A 17,400-nucleotide genomic window follows, 5' to 3' on the forward strand; every position below is an offset into this window, starting at 1 on the left:
TGCAAAATCACCATTTCCACCCAGCTTAAAGCTCCCGAGGCCCGGCCGTGTGTGCAGCCTGAGAGGCACATCTGGAAGCAATTCAGGCAGAGCGGCTCCTGTCATCTGGGGTGGAAGGTTGGGGAGTGGGGGAAGGAAAGGAGGTGTTTGCTTTCCTACCGGCCAGGCTGCTCTCTCCCTCTGAAAATGAGGAATGTTAACTCGTGTCCTGCTTCTCCCCTCAGCTCTCCTTCCCTCCTCCAGTGTCCCAGGAATGCAAATGATTGTTTTCATACACTAAAATAAATCCAGTTTTGAAAGGCAGGCCCTCTGGTGACAGAGCAAGCCTTGTCTCCCTGGCTTGCTTCGGGATAGCTTTAACTATCAGCTTGCTCCACGTTACACGGGTGAGGAGAGGCTCCTCCAGACTAACTGCTGTGTGCAGAAGACTTGCCAGAACCTCTTTTGGAAGTGCAGTTAATTTTACCCCTTACTCTGATGTTTTTAACTGATGTTATATGTGAAAGAATTGTAGAGAAAATAAAAAGTCAGAATCTTTGTGACCTTCAAGAAATGCATTAACTTTGCCAAGAGGTTTTGTCCCATAAGGTGAAGGGAATCCAAATGTGACATGTTCAGCATGGGTGACACCTCACGTGAGCATGTAGGAGGCAAAATGTCCTGGAAGGTAATAGTGATTTTCTGAAGGCATTCATTGCCTTTCCTGACCACCCAGACCTGGGAGCCTATTCAGGAGAGGAGGGTAGAAGCAAGCAAGGGGGACTGCTTAAAGCCAGGAAGAAGCATCTGGTTCCCATTCAAGCCTTCTCATAGGCCTGGTATTTAGATAGTTGTTAGTTATTGCGCATAGGGCTCCTCAGCACAGAGCGTGCAAGCGGCAGAGAGAATCCTTGTAGTTCAGCTGAATCATAGAATCCCAGCCTGGTTTGGGTTGAAGGGACCTTAAAGCTCATCCAGTTCCAACCCCCTGCCATGGTCAGGGACACCTTCCACTAGAGCGGGTTGCTCCAAGCCCCATCCAACCTGGGATGCTGCAGTGGGAAGCACTGGACGGTTGGGTTTCACCCCATGGCAGTGGGTTGGTTGTAGATGAGCTTTAAGGTCCCTTCCAACCCAAACCATTCTATGATTGTATCCCGGGGCTCATGTGACAGACTCAGTCTGCAGCAAGGACCGGGGGGGTTTGGTGGAAAGTGCTGTTGGAGGCACGGGTAGGAAGAGGCACGTGGTCTTTGTGCGGCATTTGGATCTTTAACGCTGGCTGTACTCACCATTACTTCACAGTCTGTGTGAAACTTTAGCCTTCAATGCTGTGTTCCTTTTGGGACTTCCAGCTGGCTTCAAATTCTTCTGTAACTTTATTAAGTAGCATAAAGGCTTCTTCTTTGCTTTTCCTTTCTGCTCCTGTCCCAAGGGAGCTGCTCATGGAGCTTCTTACCAAAACATAACCTTTGGTTGCCATTTGTTGTCTATTGATCCTGTCAAAGCTTTTCTTCATAAATGGGTGCTCTTGGTGGTTTAGGTGCTCTGTGGATAAAGATTTTAGGCAATTAATCTGGCTGTGGGAGTTGTTTGGTGAAATGAATGGGAGCATTTCAGATCGTGATAAAAGGGAAGGAGGGAGATTGCACTGGAAATATTTCAGACCTGGAAATATCATTCTGCATTGAGACATTTCCCTCAGTCATTTAAAGAGCTGGTTACAGCAATGGAAGAGTACAGCTGAGGGTGTGATTCTGGCACGGCAGAGAGGAGCTAGACCAATCGTGCTGTCTGACCTCTCAACATCTCCAGAGGTCTGGGTTGTAAGATCTGAAGTTGGGCTCTCCCGCTAGCGTACAAGAATGTTATAATGAAGGTGTTTACTTTGCTTGATCACATGAAAACTGAGCTTGGTTTTTAAACACACTGATATAACTACATGTGCAATGTGGCAGTGGAACCAAGGTATTGGTGCTGAGGCACTGAACGGGCTGCCCAGGGAAGTGATAAATGCTCCATCCCTGGCAGTGTTCAAGGCCAGGTTGGACAGAGCCTTGGGTGACATGGTCTAGTGTGAGGTGTCCCTGCCCATGGCAGGGGGTTGGAACTAGATGGTCTTAAGGTCTTTTCCAGCCCAAACCATTCTGTGATTCTATGGATGTTCCTGGTTATCTTTGGTGGTTGTAAATGAGGAAACTCAATTTCTACCAGTGTAAAGCACCATCTCTATTTCCTTCTCCTGTAGTGAAAGCCCTCATGGGGAGAGAGCCTCAACAGAAGACTCAGTGCAGGACGTTGCTGCTGAACACCACACCAGTGATGATGGTATGTGAAGTCTGTTAGCTGCTTGGTTAACTGGTGCATCCTGCTTGGGGGAGGCAGAGAAGTCAGTGCCATGCAATTTAAGTTCAAAATGAAATCCGAAGCAGAGTTTAAATCAGAACAGTCACTTGAAATGTCACATACAGCATTTGATGCCAAAAAGTGAAATCGTACAGGATCAGCAGGAATCTTCACAAGTTACCTGACTGTTTTGAACATGTACCTTCTTTTCAAGGGTACCTCATCTTAGCATGGCTGTTTGAGCTCATCTGTACCCGAGAAGGAACCTAGAGTTGGAGAGCCAAAGGCTGGGTGTGTTTCAGTGCTCCCATTGGCTGGTGCCAGGCATTTCCCCTTTGGGAAGCTTTGGCAAGGGAATTGGCAGGGCTTTAAGCCCCAGTGGTTCTGCTTAAAGGAAGCAAGCACAAGAAAATCAAAACCTGTTTGTCTTCCACTGAGAGCCAGGTTTTGGGGTAGAGGGTCTTGTCTCATTGGGTCTCCTTGGGGAACTCTGTTAAATGAACAGTAAAAAGGGTGCCAATGCTGGGGATTCCATGGTATTTCCTAAGGAAAAGGTGATGCTGCAGTCTTTGAGTGTCTGTTACTGGTGCTTCCAAAGCCACCTCCTGTGGTGGGAAATGGCTGTATCCATGAGCCCCATCCAGAGCAGAGAGAAAGGTTATGTTACCGGTGTGAAATGCTGATCCCCAGAATACTGACCAGCACGTAAAGCAAACTGATCAAAGCAGGGCAGAAGATGGTTTTATTCTTGCTGTTTGGCCCCCTGCAGTTGGCAGAGTAAGTTCTGTGGCAGTTTTATTTGTGATGGCCTCAGTTGTAAAGGTGGGAAGCAGGGAGCATTCCCTTAAAATCAGGTGGTGTCCTTTTTGAGCTGGCCTTTAGGAGTTTTTTCAATAGCCCTACCATGTTCTGTGCTGCTTTTTGCTCTCTTTGCTCCAGCAGTTGCCTAACAACCCTTTCCCATGGCATCCCTTTGCTCCTGCTGGCTTCATGGTGTTCACACAGCAGTAACAAAGTAAAGGATGGTGAGCACTGCTTAGCAATGCTGGAAAATCCATTCTCCCTCAGTAAGGTCAAGCACTGTCACAGCAACTCCTCACTGAGGTTGTTGGAAGGAAACACAAAGCCTACAGGAATGAAGCAGGAATTCATTGTCTGTCTTAACCAGTATTCTTTCTGAAAGGTGTTAACTTCTTAAAAATGCATGAGAACATGTCCTTTGTGAGTTTGTGCCTGAAGAAAGGGCAATTTCATTGCAGTAATGAAGGAAAGGCTAACTCATCCCGGGCTTTACAGCCAGAGTAAACCCTGCAGGCTGGTGTAGACCATGCTGTGCACTTGCATTGTCTCCGATGGGATTTTTAGATCAATTCTGTGGCTAAGAGGCTACAACGATGAGAAAATTAGCAGTTCGAGAGGAGAGAAGGACACAGTTTTGCAGCCTCTGGAACTACATTGCATGGGGGCCCTGAGCAAGGTAAAATTTGGAGGCATATTGCAACCTACATGGAATATTCCATAGGAAGCATTTGGGAAGGAGCGTTTGGCACTGAAGCAGAGGAGAGGCCTCTATCTGTTTGAGGGAGCAGAGCAAGGGCTGGCTGAAGGAGTCTCACACCCTTCTAGCTGAGCTGTGCAGTGTCACACCTCAGGCATACTTGTCAGAAGTGCAGCATCCAACTGCAGCACTTGGTGGGATGGATGTTGTTGGGGTTTTTTCACTCCTTCAGTCTTTAGATGTGAAGCACTTGGCTCCTTTAGCTCTTTTGTGAGGCTGGCACCAGTCCTCCTAAAGTAAATCTGTCCTCCCAGCCACCTTCATTGGAGGGAGGAATCAGTTTTGGGGTGGGGGGGAGAGGTGGTGTTTTGCAGAGCACCAGTGCTGTTCTCCATCAGCCTTCGGTGCATGGCCACTCTGGTTTGAGACAGGCATAAGGGGTCAGAAATGCTCCAAGACAAGCAGGTCGTGTGTTTGTTAAATTATGTGGGTGAGTGGAAAGGTTTGAAGCTGCTGCTTTCCTGTGCAGGCTGTCAGAGGGCAGGATGATTGTTTGGCTTAGCCTTATTGCTCTTCATTCACACAGCTCTCTCCTCGCTGAGCATAAGTGTAGTAGGAAAAAGCTACTGGAAATTAGAGGCTAAAATCACTTCTCTGGATGAAAGCCAAAGTCCTAAAAAGCAAATTGGAAACATAAGAGACCTGAGTGCTGCACTCATCTGGAACAATAAACACTTCTTAATGAAACAGATGGAATTTACCATGTCCTGTCCCCTTCGTAAACGGAGGGGACACCAAACCCAGCGTTAGGTTTTCCTCAGTGTGGGGAAGAAGCTGTCTCCAGAGGCAAAATGGGAATGAAGGAGCCAAACCCAGATGACCGTGTGCTTTAGGGAGTCTGGAGCGAGGCGGCTGGTGCAGGCTGCAACCAGGGGCCTGGCTCTTCTCAGCCCTGCAGATCTCTCTGGTTGCTGGGGGCTGATAACGGGGTTCATGTGAGGCTGACCACAGGCTTACCTAACACGTGTGGTTGGAATTCTGGGCTGTCTGGATTAGTAATGGGTGGATTTACACTAGTTCCTCGAGCCCAGTTACTACCTTGCCTGCCTATGGGCAGCCTTGGAGGTGTAATTCTGGAGTTATGCTCTCCCAGTTGTAAAAGCTGTGGCTCGTGTTTGGCCTTTCAGTCCTTCTGGCTGCTCTTGCACTGCAGAAGCTTCCTGTGATGCAGAGGAGATCTCAGTATAAAATGGTTTATCTTCCCTTGTCCGGGAAGAGCAACCACAAATCTCCTTCTCCGGGGAAGAACTCAATCTCCATGGACTCCTCAGCTGGGTTAAAGCTCCTTTAAAGTAATTAGAGGCTGAAGTCTGCTAGGACTGTGTGCTTGAGCTCATCTCCATTCCCCTGATTCCTGCCTAGACTCAGGAGCTGCCTTACTGTATATTTAGACTGAACCAGTGGCAGATTTTTCTAAGCTTTAAAAGTAATCCACATGAATTTCATATTGATTTTCCTGAGTGTCTAAATGCCCACATTGTCCCTCTGTATAATAGCAGAGTCCTGCAGGGACCCAGATTAGTGGCTGGTTGCAGACACAGCATGGCTGTAGTTCAGATTCCAGGAGTGGTCGGATTCGGAGCAGGGAAGCAGCTCCCAGCACGGTGGTGCTGGGCATGGTACGGTGCTGGGGGAGCAGCTTGCTCTCCTGGGGCTGCCCAGACCACAGCCATGGAGACATTGCATGCTTTCCTTAGCTTCCATGACAGCTGGATGAATAGCACAGCCTCCCACAGAGCCTGAACCCGGTCTCCTGGGTCAGGTGAACCTCACAGGCAGCAGAAACTTCCTTCTGAATGGATGCTTTATTTCTAAAGCAGCTTGGAATGAGAGGATGTGTCCTTCCCTAAATGCTAATAACAACTCCCCCCTGCCCAGGAGGTTTAGATCAGCTGCCTTGCAGAAAGCATACCACAGGCAGTTTTTTGTCTGGAACATGCCTGCTTGCTCCTCAGCTTTGGTGTTTTAGTTTATTGGGGTACTAATTTTGCCATTGCCACTTCCATCCTGGTACACTTGAATTGCTGAAAGTGGTTTATGACTTGGGAAATGGGAATGTTCCATCTCGCAGAGATCAGGCAAATGCCGAAATGGCAACATCCTCCTATTATAGGGGTTCCCCTCTGGATCTTGCTGCTTCAACCCTCTGCTGCCTTAAGAAGCAACACTTTATCCTCTTCCATGCTCTCCTCAGAAGCTGTTTTATGGTAGGTTTAAACTGTTGAATTCTTACCTGAGCCCAAGTGTTTAGTGAATTGTTGTTTATTCCCTTCTATCTCCTAGAGTGTGAGCCCATAGAAGCGATAGCGAAGTTCGACTACATTGGCAGGACTGCACGAGAGCTGTCCTTTAAGAAAGGAGCTTCTCTCTTACTCTATCAGCGGGCCTCAGATGACTGGTGGGAGGGACGCCACAATGGAATTGACGGCCTTATTCCTCATCAGTATATCGTCGTTCAAGACACGTATGTTACCCTTGAAAGCCCGCCAGAAATCAGGCGCTCTCATTTGAAAGACCAATAATAACTTAAGAGAACGATGCTAGCGCAGGGCTCTTGTCCTGTATGTACGCTCGCAGCAATACGCGGTGCTGTACTTGCACATCACTGCTGTTGGTCCTGTTTGGGTTGTGATTTCCTTCCCTCCTCCTTCCTAGTGAGGATGGTGCCTCTGAAAGATCCAGTCCGAAGTCTGAGATAGAAATAAACTCTGAGCCACCGGAAGAAAAAGTGACGGCTCGAGCTGGTGCCAGTTGCCCAAGTGGGGGTCACGTCGCAGATATTTACCTTGCAAACATCAACAAGTAAGAACAGCCTTGTGTTATTGTCCTTAACTGTACACATTTTGGTGATGAGTCCAGGAAAATGCTTCCTTCCCTGGAAAAGGTTAACTAATGAGCGCTGCCACCATTTTTCTCTGCTTCCTCCTCTTCTAACTTGCTCACATTTTGCTGTCCCCTCTCTGTGTGTCATCAGCGTGGCCAATGCTCATTTAAAATCCCACTGGCTTCTCCTCCCTCTCTCGAAGGTGCCATCTGTTCCCTTTTGCCCAAATATGTCCTATTTTCTAAGCTAAGCACACGGAGCAAGGGAGGGGAATAGCAGAATGAGTTCTTGGAGTCATGTGTTCCCATTCGTCGTTCTGTGCTGTGATTTGTTATGTCTCATTTGCAGTTAACATGCTTTGGTTTACGGGGTGGGGGACAAGTCCTTCAGAAGCTAAAGTCACATTCCATGCTAAATGACATAGCCTCAGTCCCACCATCTGCCATTGCCTGTAACGTTCTTTGTTTCTGCAGCACTTCTCACCTTAGGTTACTAACCATATGCTTGCAGTGCAACCACACACCTCCCTGTTGCTCTAACTTTACCTCCTCAACCAGAATTTGTTACTTTAGCCAACATTCAACATAATAAAAACCCTGTGTAACTAAGCTAGTAACAGACTAAATTCCTTATTCTGTTGTTGATTTATTCTAGACCAAACTTAACCCCCATATCTCTCTGATTATTTCCTTAGTATTAAAAAAACCCCTCCTCTCTCTATTGTGCAGTGAAGATATTAATATGAAATTACAGTTTGATGGGAGTGGATATTTTTAACCTTCAGTTAATTTAACAGAATGTAGACTATCAAGGCATTAACAGAAATGAATCCTTTTTAAAGGTTTGGACCTGCTCATGTCCTACACAGAGCCTGGTCCTTAGTTTATGGGTGTCAGCAGAGCTCCTCTGGTATCTATGAAGCTCTGTTAATCTGCATCAGCTTGGGATCTGGGCTTTCTTTTATGGTATTTATTGTCTGAGCCACTGAAGTCTGTATAATGAACAGACCTGTGTGGGAGCTTCAGCATCTGCTGGTTTCAGTACTGTTGTATGTAGTGTCCTTAAGCAGCCTGGGTAATGTCCACTCCAGTAGTTTTTCCCTTTCCTAGGGAAACTGATATTTAGCAATAGTAGCATAAGACTCATTTTGTTGTTTTTTCTTTAGGAATGAATCTTCTGACCTATGTGTGAACAGACTTGAGCAAAATTAAATCAGATGGTTTCGCAATGACAGTTGTGCCACCCACTGAATTATTATTTGGATGCCAAAATCCTACTGGAGTTAACACTTTCTTGCAGTTACTCATGGGGCTGGTGCTATATATAAATGGATCCTTCCCTGTATAATGGATGCCAAGCTTCAGACCTATGGCATAAAGTATTCTGCTGCATTGGCCTTCATATGATTTGAGTGGAATTGTGCTGTCAGACCGCATGGTGCTGGGATAGAAACTAAATTGTTCGGACCAGCTCATCCATTTGACATCATGTTTTGGTATATCTGTAGCCCTACACAGATAATGCCTTGTGGTGCTGCTAAAGCAATGAAAAAGAAACATCTATGACCACCAGCAAACACTGGAAATTGTCATTAACTCCAAACTAAGGGGTTCTTTGCTTGCCAGTCTCTGAAAGTAACAACTTGATGCCTTGGGCCAGGAGCTTAGTAGACTTATACTGTGTCCTCCAGTCAAAAATTGTAGCTCTGCTCTTCTAATGTAATAAAAACACATCATCAAAACCTGTTGATGGCACAGAGGGTTTTTTTTGTTCAAATATAAATCCTTTTCCTCTTGACCAAGTTAATTCCATCCGAGTTCTCTGTTTCTGTTATGAATGTGCACAGCTGCCAGAAACTCAGTCTTGTTGTTAGAAGTGTTAAACTGGAACGATTTTACTGTTTTCACAATGACTCCTAAAATCCTGGGTGTATTTGTAACCTGTGCATCTTCATGTCTCTTCCCATTGTCCTCTGTGTTGTTTTGGGGGGATATCTTCAAATGACAGCCCGTTATGTGTACCTGCTTGTATTGATTTGTTTTGCTTTTGTGACTGAAGGCAAAGAAAGAAACCAGAGTCAGGCAGCATCAGAAGAGCCTTCCGTCAAAGTGACAGCCATGGACTAGGTAGTTCAATGGCAGAACCAGCCTCCCCAGGAGCCATAGCCGGTTCCAGACCCTCATCTCAGCCCATTATGAGCCAAAGTCTTCCCAAGGAGGTTCCAGATAAATGCTCCATCAGTGGCCACGGCAGCCTCAATTCTATCAGCCGACACTCGTCTCTGAAGAACAGGATAGACAGCCCCCAGATCCGGAAAACTGTAACAGCAGGGAGGTCCAAGAGCTTCAACAACCATCGGCCCATGGACCCTGAAGTTATTGCACAGGTAAATGGAGGGCTTTGCCTTAGATTTGCTTTGGAAACTTGAAGGATGGTGGATACAATGAGACTTTTTAATGCGAGTCTGATATCATCTCTTATCCCTTCCCGTCTCTCAATGCAGTATTAACTTACCGCACAGCTTGAGTCTAGTCTTTCAAGCTCACTTTCTGTAAGTCACTGAGACTGCTTTCATGAGCAAAGATAAACACTCAGGGCCTTCCTCCATAAACAACTTGGTGCTGTTCATGATTCAGAATTTAGTTTCAACAATCAAAATATCCAGTTTGCAAAGTTACACATATTTTGAAGCTGTCAGCAGAAAATTAAACTATCATGATTTCAGGACATGAGAAAAGTAAAGTATTTGGTGTCAATTTAACAGTCTCCTCTCAGTTGTGCAAACTTGCCTGTGGTTAGACATTGGAAGCATGTGGAGTAGTACAGTCAAAATAAAAGCAGGCTGCTGAGTTGTACAGGGCATCTTTATATGCTTACAGGGCTCACTGCATGATTGGAAACCAACTTTGAACATGATACTGCTAGTTTTCATTAGTTATTTCTTTAGACAAGTGCCTTGAAATGAGGGCAGGCTACTACTGATGCTTGTGCAGCTGAGCTCAGGCTTAGCAGAGCTCTGCCTGTGGGACTGGCTCCATACTCTGACCAGGTAACAAGGAAAGTCAGCTCTGTGTCCAGCCCTGGGGCCTCAACACAAGAGGGACATGGAGCTGTGGGAGTGAGTCCAGAGGAGGCCATGGAGCTGCTGCGAGGGCTGGAGCAGCTCTGCTCTGGAGCCAGGCTGAGAGAGCTGGGCTGGGGCAGCTGGAGAAGAGAAGGCTCCTGAAGGGGACACCTTAGAGCAGCTCCAGTGCCTAAAGGTGCTCCAGGAGACCTGGAGAGGGGCTTTGGACAAGGGATGGAGGGACAGGCCAAGGGGAATGGCTTGAACCTGCCAGAGGGGAGACTGAGATGAGCTCTGAGGCAGAAGCTCTTCCCTGTGAGGGTGCTGAGGCGCTGGCACAGGGTGCCCAGAGAAGCTGTGGCTGCCCCATCCCTGGCAGTGTTCAAGGCCAGGTTGGACACAGGGGCTTGGAGCAACCTGCTCTAGTGGAAGGTGTCCCTGCCCGGGGCAGGGGTTGGAGCTGGAGGAGCTTTAAGGTCCCTTCAACCCAAACCATTCGATGGTTCTGTGAAAGTTACTCATATTCCCCCTGTGTGGCTTTGAGGGAAAGGGGTTCTTACTGTTTTTCTTAGTCTCTGCTAGTTTTGGCACAGATGGGTTTATTCAGATGCTTTGCCCCTGTGCCTGTGCTCTGCATCTCTGCACACAAGATCTCTCTGTCCCTGCGCCTGGGACCACATGGTGCTGCAGCAGTGACTGCCCTTGACACAAACGCCAGCGGCATCTCTGTGTCCCTGCAACTGTGGGTCCACAAGTAGAACAGAAAAGAGTTGAAAGTCAGGCTTTGATTTGAACAAGTGACAGCTACTGATGGGGTGAATGATGTTAACAGTGCAAGTTTCCTTCTTCCATGAAGGATCTTCCCTTTCTCCCGCTCCAAGCTGTTAGATGTGCCTGCACACGCGTGTTGCCTGTACCAACTGTTTTCAGTATGCAGTGGATCTATCTAAAGCCAAGGAATGTTTGGCTCTCAGATTACAAAGCCCTGGGAGACCTGGCTTCTCCGCCTGGTTCAGGAGTGGAGAGGTTTCTAAGGAGCTGGGGGAAGAGATGTGAAAATTAAACTTAATTTTTATTGACAAAACAGCAGCGCCAAGCAATAAATAAGATCCAAATAAAAACCTGATCCGTATTCTGGTGGGAAGTCGTGTTTTGCTGGGTTAATATCTTTAGCCCATCTGTTACAGTGGAATTTTAAGGTTCTTGTTTTCATCTTTCATTGTCCTTCCAAGGCTTTGGTTGACATAAATCAATTTCTTTGTTTTTTCAATTAAGCTCTAACTGAAATTGTTTGGTCCTGCCAGAACCTGAACTCCATTGTTCTTACTGGAGAAGAGTCTGGGGAGAAAAAGAAAAGAGGAGGGGGGGAAAAGAGGAAAGAGGAAAGGGGGAAGAGAGAAAAGAAGAGGGGGGGGAAGGAGAGGGGGAAAGCTGTGTTAAATGAGTGTTTCTCTATGCCCTGTACTGTCTGTTCAGACACCAGCTCATCGACATCGTGCATTTTACATATATTCCCTAACTTCATAAGTAAAATCTGCCTGGCCTCAAGATAGACTCGGGGTGTCAGATTTCTGTCTCTGGCTTCTTCCCCCATTCCTTCACCGACTTACCTTCCCCACCCCCTGAAAAACCTCTGAGGAAGCTCCAAAGCTGCAGCCAAACCGTGAGTCACGGCCAGGCTGAGCTCTTCTGCTCTCCAGTGGATGCGGAGCATCGGTGAGCTCAGCGCGCGCGGGCTGGAGCCAAAGCATGCGTCCTGCTACAGCCAGGCCTCAAGTCTGTCTCCTTAGGTTGTTCTTAGCAGGGACATCTCCTTGTCAAGTTTATCTCCTGAATTTATCTCCTTATATTTGTTTGTTAATAACTATAATACTTTATAAGAGGAACAAGTACCAACTGCAATATCATAGAATCAGCCAGGTTGGAAGAGACCTTTTAAGATCATCAAGACCACCCTGTACCCCAGCATGGCCAAGGCCACCAGAGAACCATGTCACTAGGAGCCTCATTCACATGTTTTTTGTACATTTCCAATTTCTGTGTATGCATCTGATGTCTTCTGTGTTTCCTAAAGCATTAAATGTTGAGTCCTGTGTAATACCTCTCTGGGAAGGGAAGACAACTTGGAAAGCAGGAAAACCAGCACGAGCACACAAGGATTTCAGCAGTTGGTGTGTGGCCCCATTAGTCAGTGTCCAAATTGTCAAGCTTCAAGAATTTACTCTCCTGAATCTCATGTGCCAAATAAAGTATAAGAATGGATCCTCATACTTTGAATCCGCTGTTTTTCTGTTTGTTGCTGTGTTTTGGGATTGTCTTTGAAGTCCAAGGAGCACCAGGACCAGTAAAGGACTCAATTAGCACTGAGGCAGTGCTAGCAACGACTTTGCTCTCTGATATGGAAAATATTACTGCTTATTGGCTTCAGTATGTAACACTGTGTAGCTTGGCGTGGGTTTCACTTTGACACCTAAAGGTCCTTGACCTGCCTCTTGATTGGAGTGTTGGCGTTTACAGGCTGAAAACAAACACATTGTTCTCAAAGACTGACTTTTATCTCTCTATTTACGTGTCTGGGTTCTGGTCCTCACTCGCTTCCTCTTTTGTGTTTGCAGGATATTGAAGCTACTATGAACTCTGCTCTGAACGAGCTGCGGGAGCTGGAGAGGCAAAGCAGCGTAAAGCACACGCCGGACGTTGTCCTCGACACCCTGGAGCCTCTGAAAACGTCTCCAGTGGTGGCGCCCACCTCGGAACCTTCCAGCCCTCTGCACACTCAGATCCTCAAGGACACTGAACCAGCTTTCCAGCGCAGCGCCAGCACCGCCGGCGACATCCCCTGCACCTTCCGGCCCGTGAAGTCAGTGAAAATGGCCACGCAGGTGAAACCTCCGGCCACGCGGCCCAAGCCCACGGTGTTCCCCAAAACAAATGCCACGAGCCCCGGCATCGCCTCCTCTGCGCCTCAGCAGCCTGCTGACAAGTCCTGTACTGTCTGAGGGGCCCGCGCCGCTGCTCCACGGGTCCAGCTGTGTCGTTTCAGATGAAGAGACTGTTAAAAGACATGAAACTTCCTATTTGACTCCTGGTTTTGAACTTCAGCTGAGGGTTAGTTGTGAACTGCTCCTTACTGCTGGGAGTGGGCGAAGCGGTAACAACCTCATCCCATGTACCCGCATCAGTGATGTCCGTCAGGCAAAACAGGTCGTGCCGCGCTGCGGAAATCCGGGATCGGGTCACTGTGAAGCTGAGGAGGAAAAAAACAACACACACAAAGGGATGAGTTGGATCTTGGTTTCTAGTTGATGCCTTGTTCAAGTGTTTGGCCGCTGAAAGGAATACTCAGTGGCGTCCTGTTTTGAATACTGGTGTAGTGACTTCTATATTCTGTGTTTCATTTACCACAGGGAAACAATAGGATAGATTTTAGTCTACTGCATGTTTTGGTGCCACTGGTTACGTGGAGCTTGGACATGCCCCTTTCTTGTGCATTCTTACTATGATTGCGTCGCCCGCTGGTGCCACGGTGGTTAAGGGTCTGTCTCGACGTCCATCCCATCCTCTGGTTTTGTTTGTTTGCTCCCCCCAGGGCCAAGGCTCTTGGCCATCCAGCCTCATGCTTTAGTTGACACTTGTCATGAGAAAGAGTTTACTCTGGAGCACTCTTAGATTTTGTGGAGTTCTACGTAATATGTGTCTGTGCAAATATAAACAAACATGTTCCTGAGGTTTAGGAGCATGAGAGCGAGCCCAGTTGTTGCTTATGGACAATCGCTGTTCCCCCCGCCCTTTGCTCTCCCATATTTAAACCCAGCTTTATTGGTTTTCAGTGTAATTTTCAGCCCGTAGGCTATGATGTGGTGTGTGGTCTCGGGAGACTGAATGTAAAAACAAGTTAACTTTTGGAAACTGAGTGTACTCTGATGGGAGTTCGTTTCCTAACGCACACATTCTTGTTTTGATCGTACATCAGGATGGATCCTTACCAAAATCCCTGTTACAAGCACTGTAAAAACTTCAACCCAGAAGTTCTCAAGCTTTGTATCTTCTCCCTCTCCCTGGTTGCAAACGCTTTGGTCAGTGGTTGTGACCACTGTGAACTGCTTTAGGGATCTCTGCTCTCATAGAGCGGTGTAGGAGGTGCTGCTGGGGGCAGTGACGGGACAGCGTGCAGCTTCTGAGTGGCTTCCCTGCGTGCTCGTTGCTAGACTGGCATGCCTCCGTAGGACTCACACGTGGGAGTGAGCGCTTAGGACTTGGGTTTATATGGCAGGCAGCAAATGCTTCAGCCTCTAGCAGGCTGCATGAACTCGTTTGTACTCTACTGAGAATCTTCCATAATGCTGACATTTATTTAATGGAACAAAATCAAAGGCATGTGCCACTTACATTGGTGAAGGAGATCCCACAGTCCTGCAGGAGAGGAGACTCTGGCTGACCCTCAGTTCACCTCCTTCCCAAACTCTTCTGGGATTTAAAACAACCCTGCACATCTCCTGTTTTCATCACACAAATTCAGGCAAGGACAAGAGAAGAAAAGTCATTTTTCTCTCCCATTTTCCTTTGAAATCTGTGGGTTTCTCACCCTTGGCTTCCTTGTGACTGCAGTGGTGTTTTCATTAGCAGTTGGGTATTCGAAAAGAAGAAACAGAACTCACATTTCTAAGAGCAGGTTCTAAATGTGCTTTTCTGCTTCATTTAGGATGTGACTCAGAAATGGGCAGGGGGTTATTTGTCCCTGTCCATCCCCACACGCACACCCCCCTCTACAGAAGTTACATATCCATGTTGAGGATGGCTTTTAAGAACACCGGTTTTCTTTGTGCCCTAAATTAAGCAAATTGGGGAGCACCGGGAAGATTTCCATGAGTACACTATCATCCATTCCTCCTTAGCTGATCTGTAGCAGCCATTCCCCTTGGGAAGCGCCGCGGTACGTGTGTGACTGTCACTGGACCATGCCCTGTTCCTCCTGCAGGGGAAGATCCCCAACAGTGTGACCAGCGACCTTTGCTCTCAGGTTCTGATGGACTTCTGCCACCAAGGAATCGCTTGTTCTTTTGGGGAAAACTAGAATTAAACTTGTAATTTTTTGCTCAGGCAGAACTTTCTGGCATTTCCTTTTAAGTAGGGAGGTTTTGGGTTTGTTTCCTTCTTGGTCACGAATGACCAAAGTTAATCTGTGTCAAGAGCAGGCTCTCTGTACATTTACTTCGACTCATTTGTAATGCCTTATTTTCTTTAGAGTTTTATGCCTAGCATTCATGTTTCTAAGAATAAGTGTCCAGCCACGCACAGCACATTTGGAGGAGATGCTCTTTTCTACCTTTGAGGTCTGAAGTATGAATGGAAACTGAGATTTAACAAAAAATAAGACTTCAGGTTACTGTAACAGCAAGTGTCTGTATCTGAATTACTGTGCTTATCTCTAGCATCCACAGCTTGGGGACAATCCTACTGTCAAGGGGAATGTGCTTAGCAGGATAACCTGTCTCTTGAGCAACTCAACTGGAATTTTGGTGTGCACTGTGATTGACACTTCCACTTGACAGCAAGCAATACAGCAGGCTGAAATCATCCTTCCTCTTCCACGTGCTCCGGCTCTGGCCAACCAGCAGGAAATCCACACACGCACACACCCGGGAGGATTAAAGACAAAAAAGGAACAACTGAGCTTGTCTGCTTCACCCTGTGAACATACAAGGCTGGGAGAACAGTTGCCACAAGTGGTTTACAACCAGTTGCTGCGGGAGAGGTGGGAAAGGAGGAACTGGAAGCGTTGGCGCCACTCCTTGCAAAGCCAGTGGGCATCTCGTTGAAGAGACCAATGTAGGGTGGACAAGTACGACACGGTGGTTTGCTTGGGGAGGTACCAATGTTACTTCATATCTTCATACTCAGAAGAAATATCAGCTCTTCCATGGAGATTCTCTTTCATGACTTTTATGTAATGTTTGTGTCAAGAATCAAGACAAGAAGTGTTTGATAACTGGAATAATGTCTGTCTGTTTGATAGTGCTTTGTATGAACAAAGGATTCTTGTTCATCAGATGCTGGATTGAAATAATCCAAAGCACCACTTTTAAAATAAAATACCATTTTAGGTGATCAATCTTCATAGTTTCTGAAGCTCGAACCTTTCATGTTTTCTTTCCCGAGTTGGGAATTGAGCAGCGTGGTTCAGCGGTTGCTGAATTCCTGCCTCTCCAAGGTAATCCAAAGGCTCGTGGTTTAGCAGTTGTAAAGTGGTTCTTCATGTCAAAGCAGTGGGACATGAGCAAACTCTCACTTTCTCTGTACTGGCTCTCTTGTTGCAATGAGAATGATGAAATCATTAGGGTCACTGTGACAGCAGCAGCAAATCGTTGTGTATGTATGTATTTTGATACGTGTTCCAAAAGAGTCTTTGGGTTTCCTGTGATGAATACCTCATGTGTTGGGTTTGGGGAGTTTTTTGTTGATTTCTGTGTTGATTTTGTTGATTTTTAAGGCAAGATTGTTCTTGCACAAAAGTAGGTTAAGATAACCGAGTTCTCATTTATTTACTGAATCAAAACCCTTCAGAGCTGGGCAAGAAATTCCATCTGTCATGATTCCCACCTCACCGTTTGCCTCCATGCTTGGAAGAGCTCTAGCAATATTGTAAGACAAAAAGAGGTCGTTGCAGATGGAGTTTGCTGCCTTATTTCTCTTCTTCTGTGTGTCAAACCCTCAAATTCATTCAAGAGATGTTCTTCAGTAGAAAGAAATGTTGCTGGTTAGCACTTCAGCTCCTTTCCATAGGTGTACCTGGGCTTGGATGCTTGGATGAAATCCATATTGAGGGAAGAGGTGGAGGAGATGATGCTCTCAGCAGGGTGTAGCTCAATAGTAAGGCAATGGTCATGATGGAAAACACCCCTTGAGACAATTTGTCTGTTCAACTTGGGAAGACATCGAGGTGTTGGGCCCCAATCCAGCCCCAATCTGCCTCTTGACCCTCAGGGTTCAGGATGTGGGGCTGGTGCAGTGGGGCAGGTCGGGGGTACCTGCGCTGGGCAGGGTCAAGCCCTGACTGCGTTTACTCACGGGTCTGTGAGCTGCAAGGTGGGAAAACTGCTTTATAAAGAAGAATACAAGGAAAAGTGAAGCATTTGGGCACTTCCATCACGAAGGAGCCTGAACAGAACAGAAGATGGGTTGAACAACCTGGGGCTTGATTTGTTTGGAGATTTTTAGGGTCACGAGCCTCTTTGTGGGCTCACCTGGCCTTGGCAAACTTCTCACCAACGTGGTGATAGGCATCTGTCTCCTTAGCAGACTGGTAGCACTGGAGGCCTTCATGGGAGGGAGTGATGTTCTCTCTGGGGTGAATATCATTCCCTGTGGAATCTTCCAGCCTCCAGGTCTGGAAAAAGGCTGAGTCCTCACTGGCGCTCTAGAGTGAACTTTGGGGTTTGAGCTCAACATATCACTTGGGAAGAGAATCCTCTCTTTGGATCAGCTTTCTGCTTGTCTCTGTCTGTGTGTGACAACCTGGTACTTGAAAATCAAACTACTTGACCCGCTGCCTTGTGCCCACCAGAAGGCAGATGAATTATTTTCCAGGATTGCTTCGAGGAGTCTTATTGTGGTGGATCTGGAGATGCC

The 17,400-nt window shown here is 46.9% G+C and overlaps 1 protein-coding gene across 3 annotated transcripts in view; it reads left to right on the plus strand.

The window, feature by feature from the left end:
- Positions 1-12,770, plus strand: part of SRGAP2 (SLIT-ROBO Rho GTPase activating protein 2) — an 89,605-nt gene extending 76,835 nt beyond the window's left edge. For all 3 annotated transcript variants that reach the window (XM_010017249.1, XM_010017248.1, XM_010017250.1), the window contains exons 18-22: positions 2,228-2,307; positions 6,167-6,347; positions 6,539-6,685; positions 8,766-9,093; positions 12,387-12,770. In XM_010017249.1, the coding sequence (XP_010015551.1) occupies positions 2,228-2,307; positions 6,167-6,347; positions 6,539-6,685; positions 8,766-9,093; positions 12,387-12,770 (1,120 nt within the window). The remainder of the gene's footprint in view (positions 1-2,227; positions 2,308-6,166; positions 6,348-6,538; positions 6,686-8,765; positions 9,094-12,386) is intronic.
- The last annotated feature ends 4,630 nt before the right edge of the window (positions 12,771-17,400 follow it).

This window comes from Nestor notabilis, unplaced genomic scaffold (genome assembly GCF_000696875.1).
Source record: "Nestor notabilis isolate BGI_N333 unplaced genomic scaffold, ASM69687v1 scaffold8456, whole genome shotgun sequence".
Lineage (NCBI taxonomy): Eukaryota > Metazoa > Chordata > Aves > Psittaciformes > Psittacidae > Nestor > Nestor notabilis.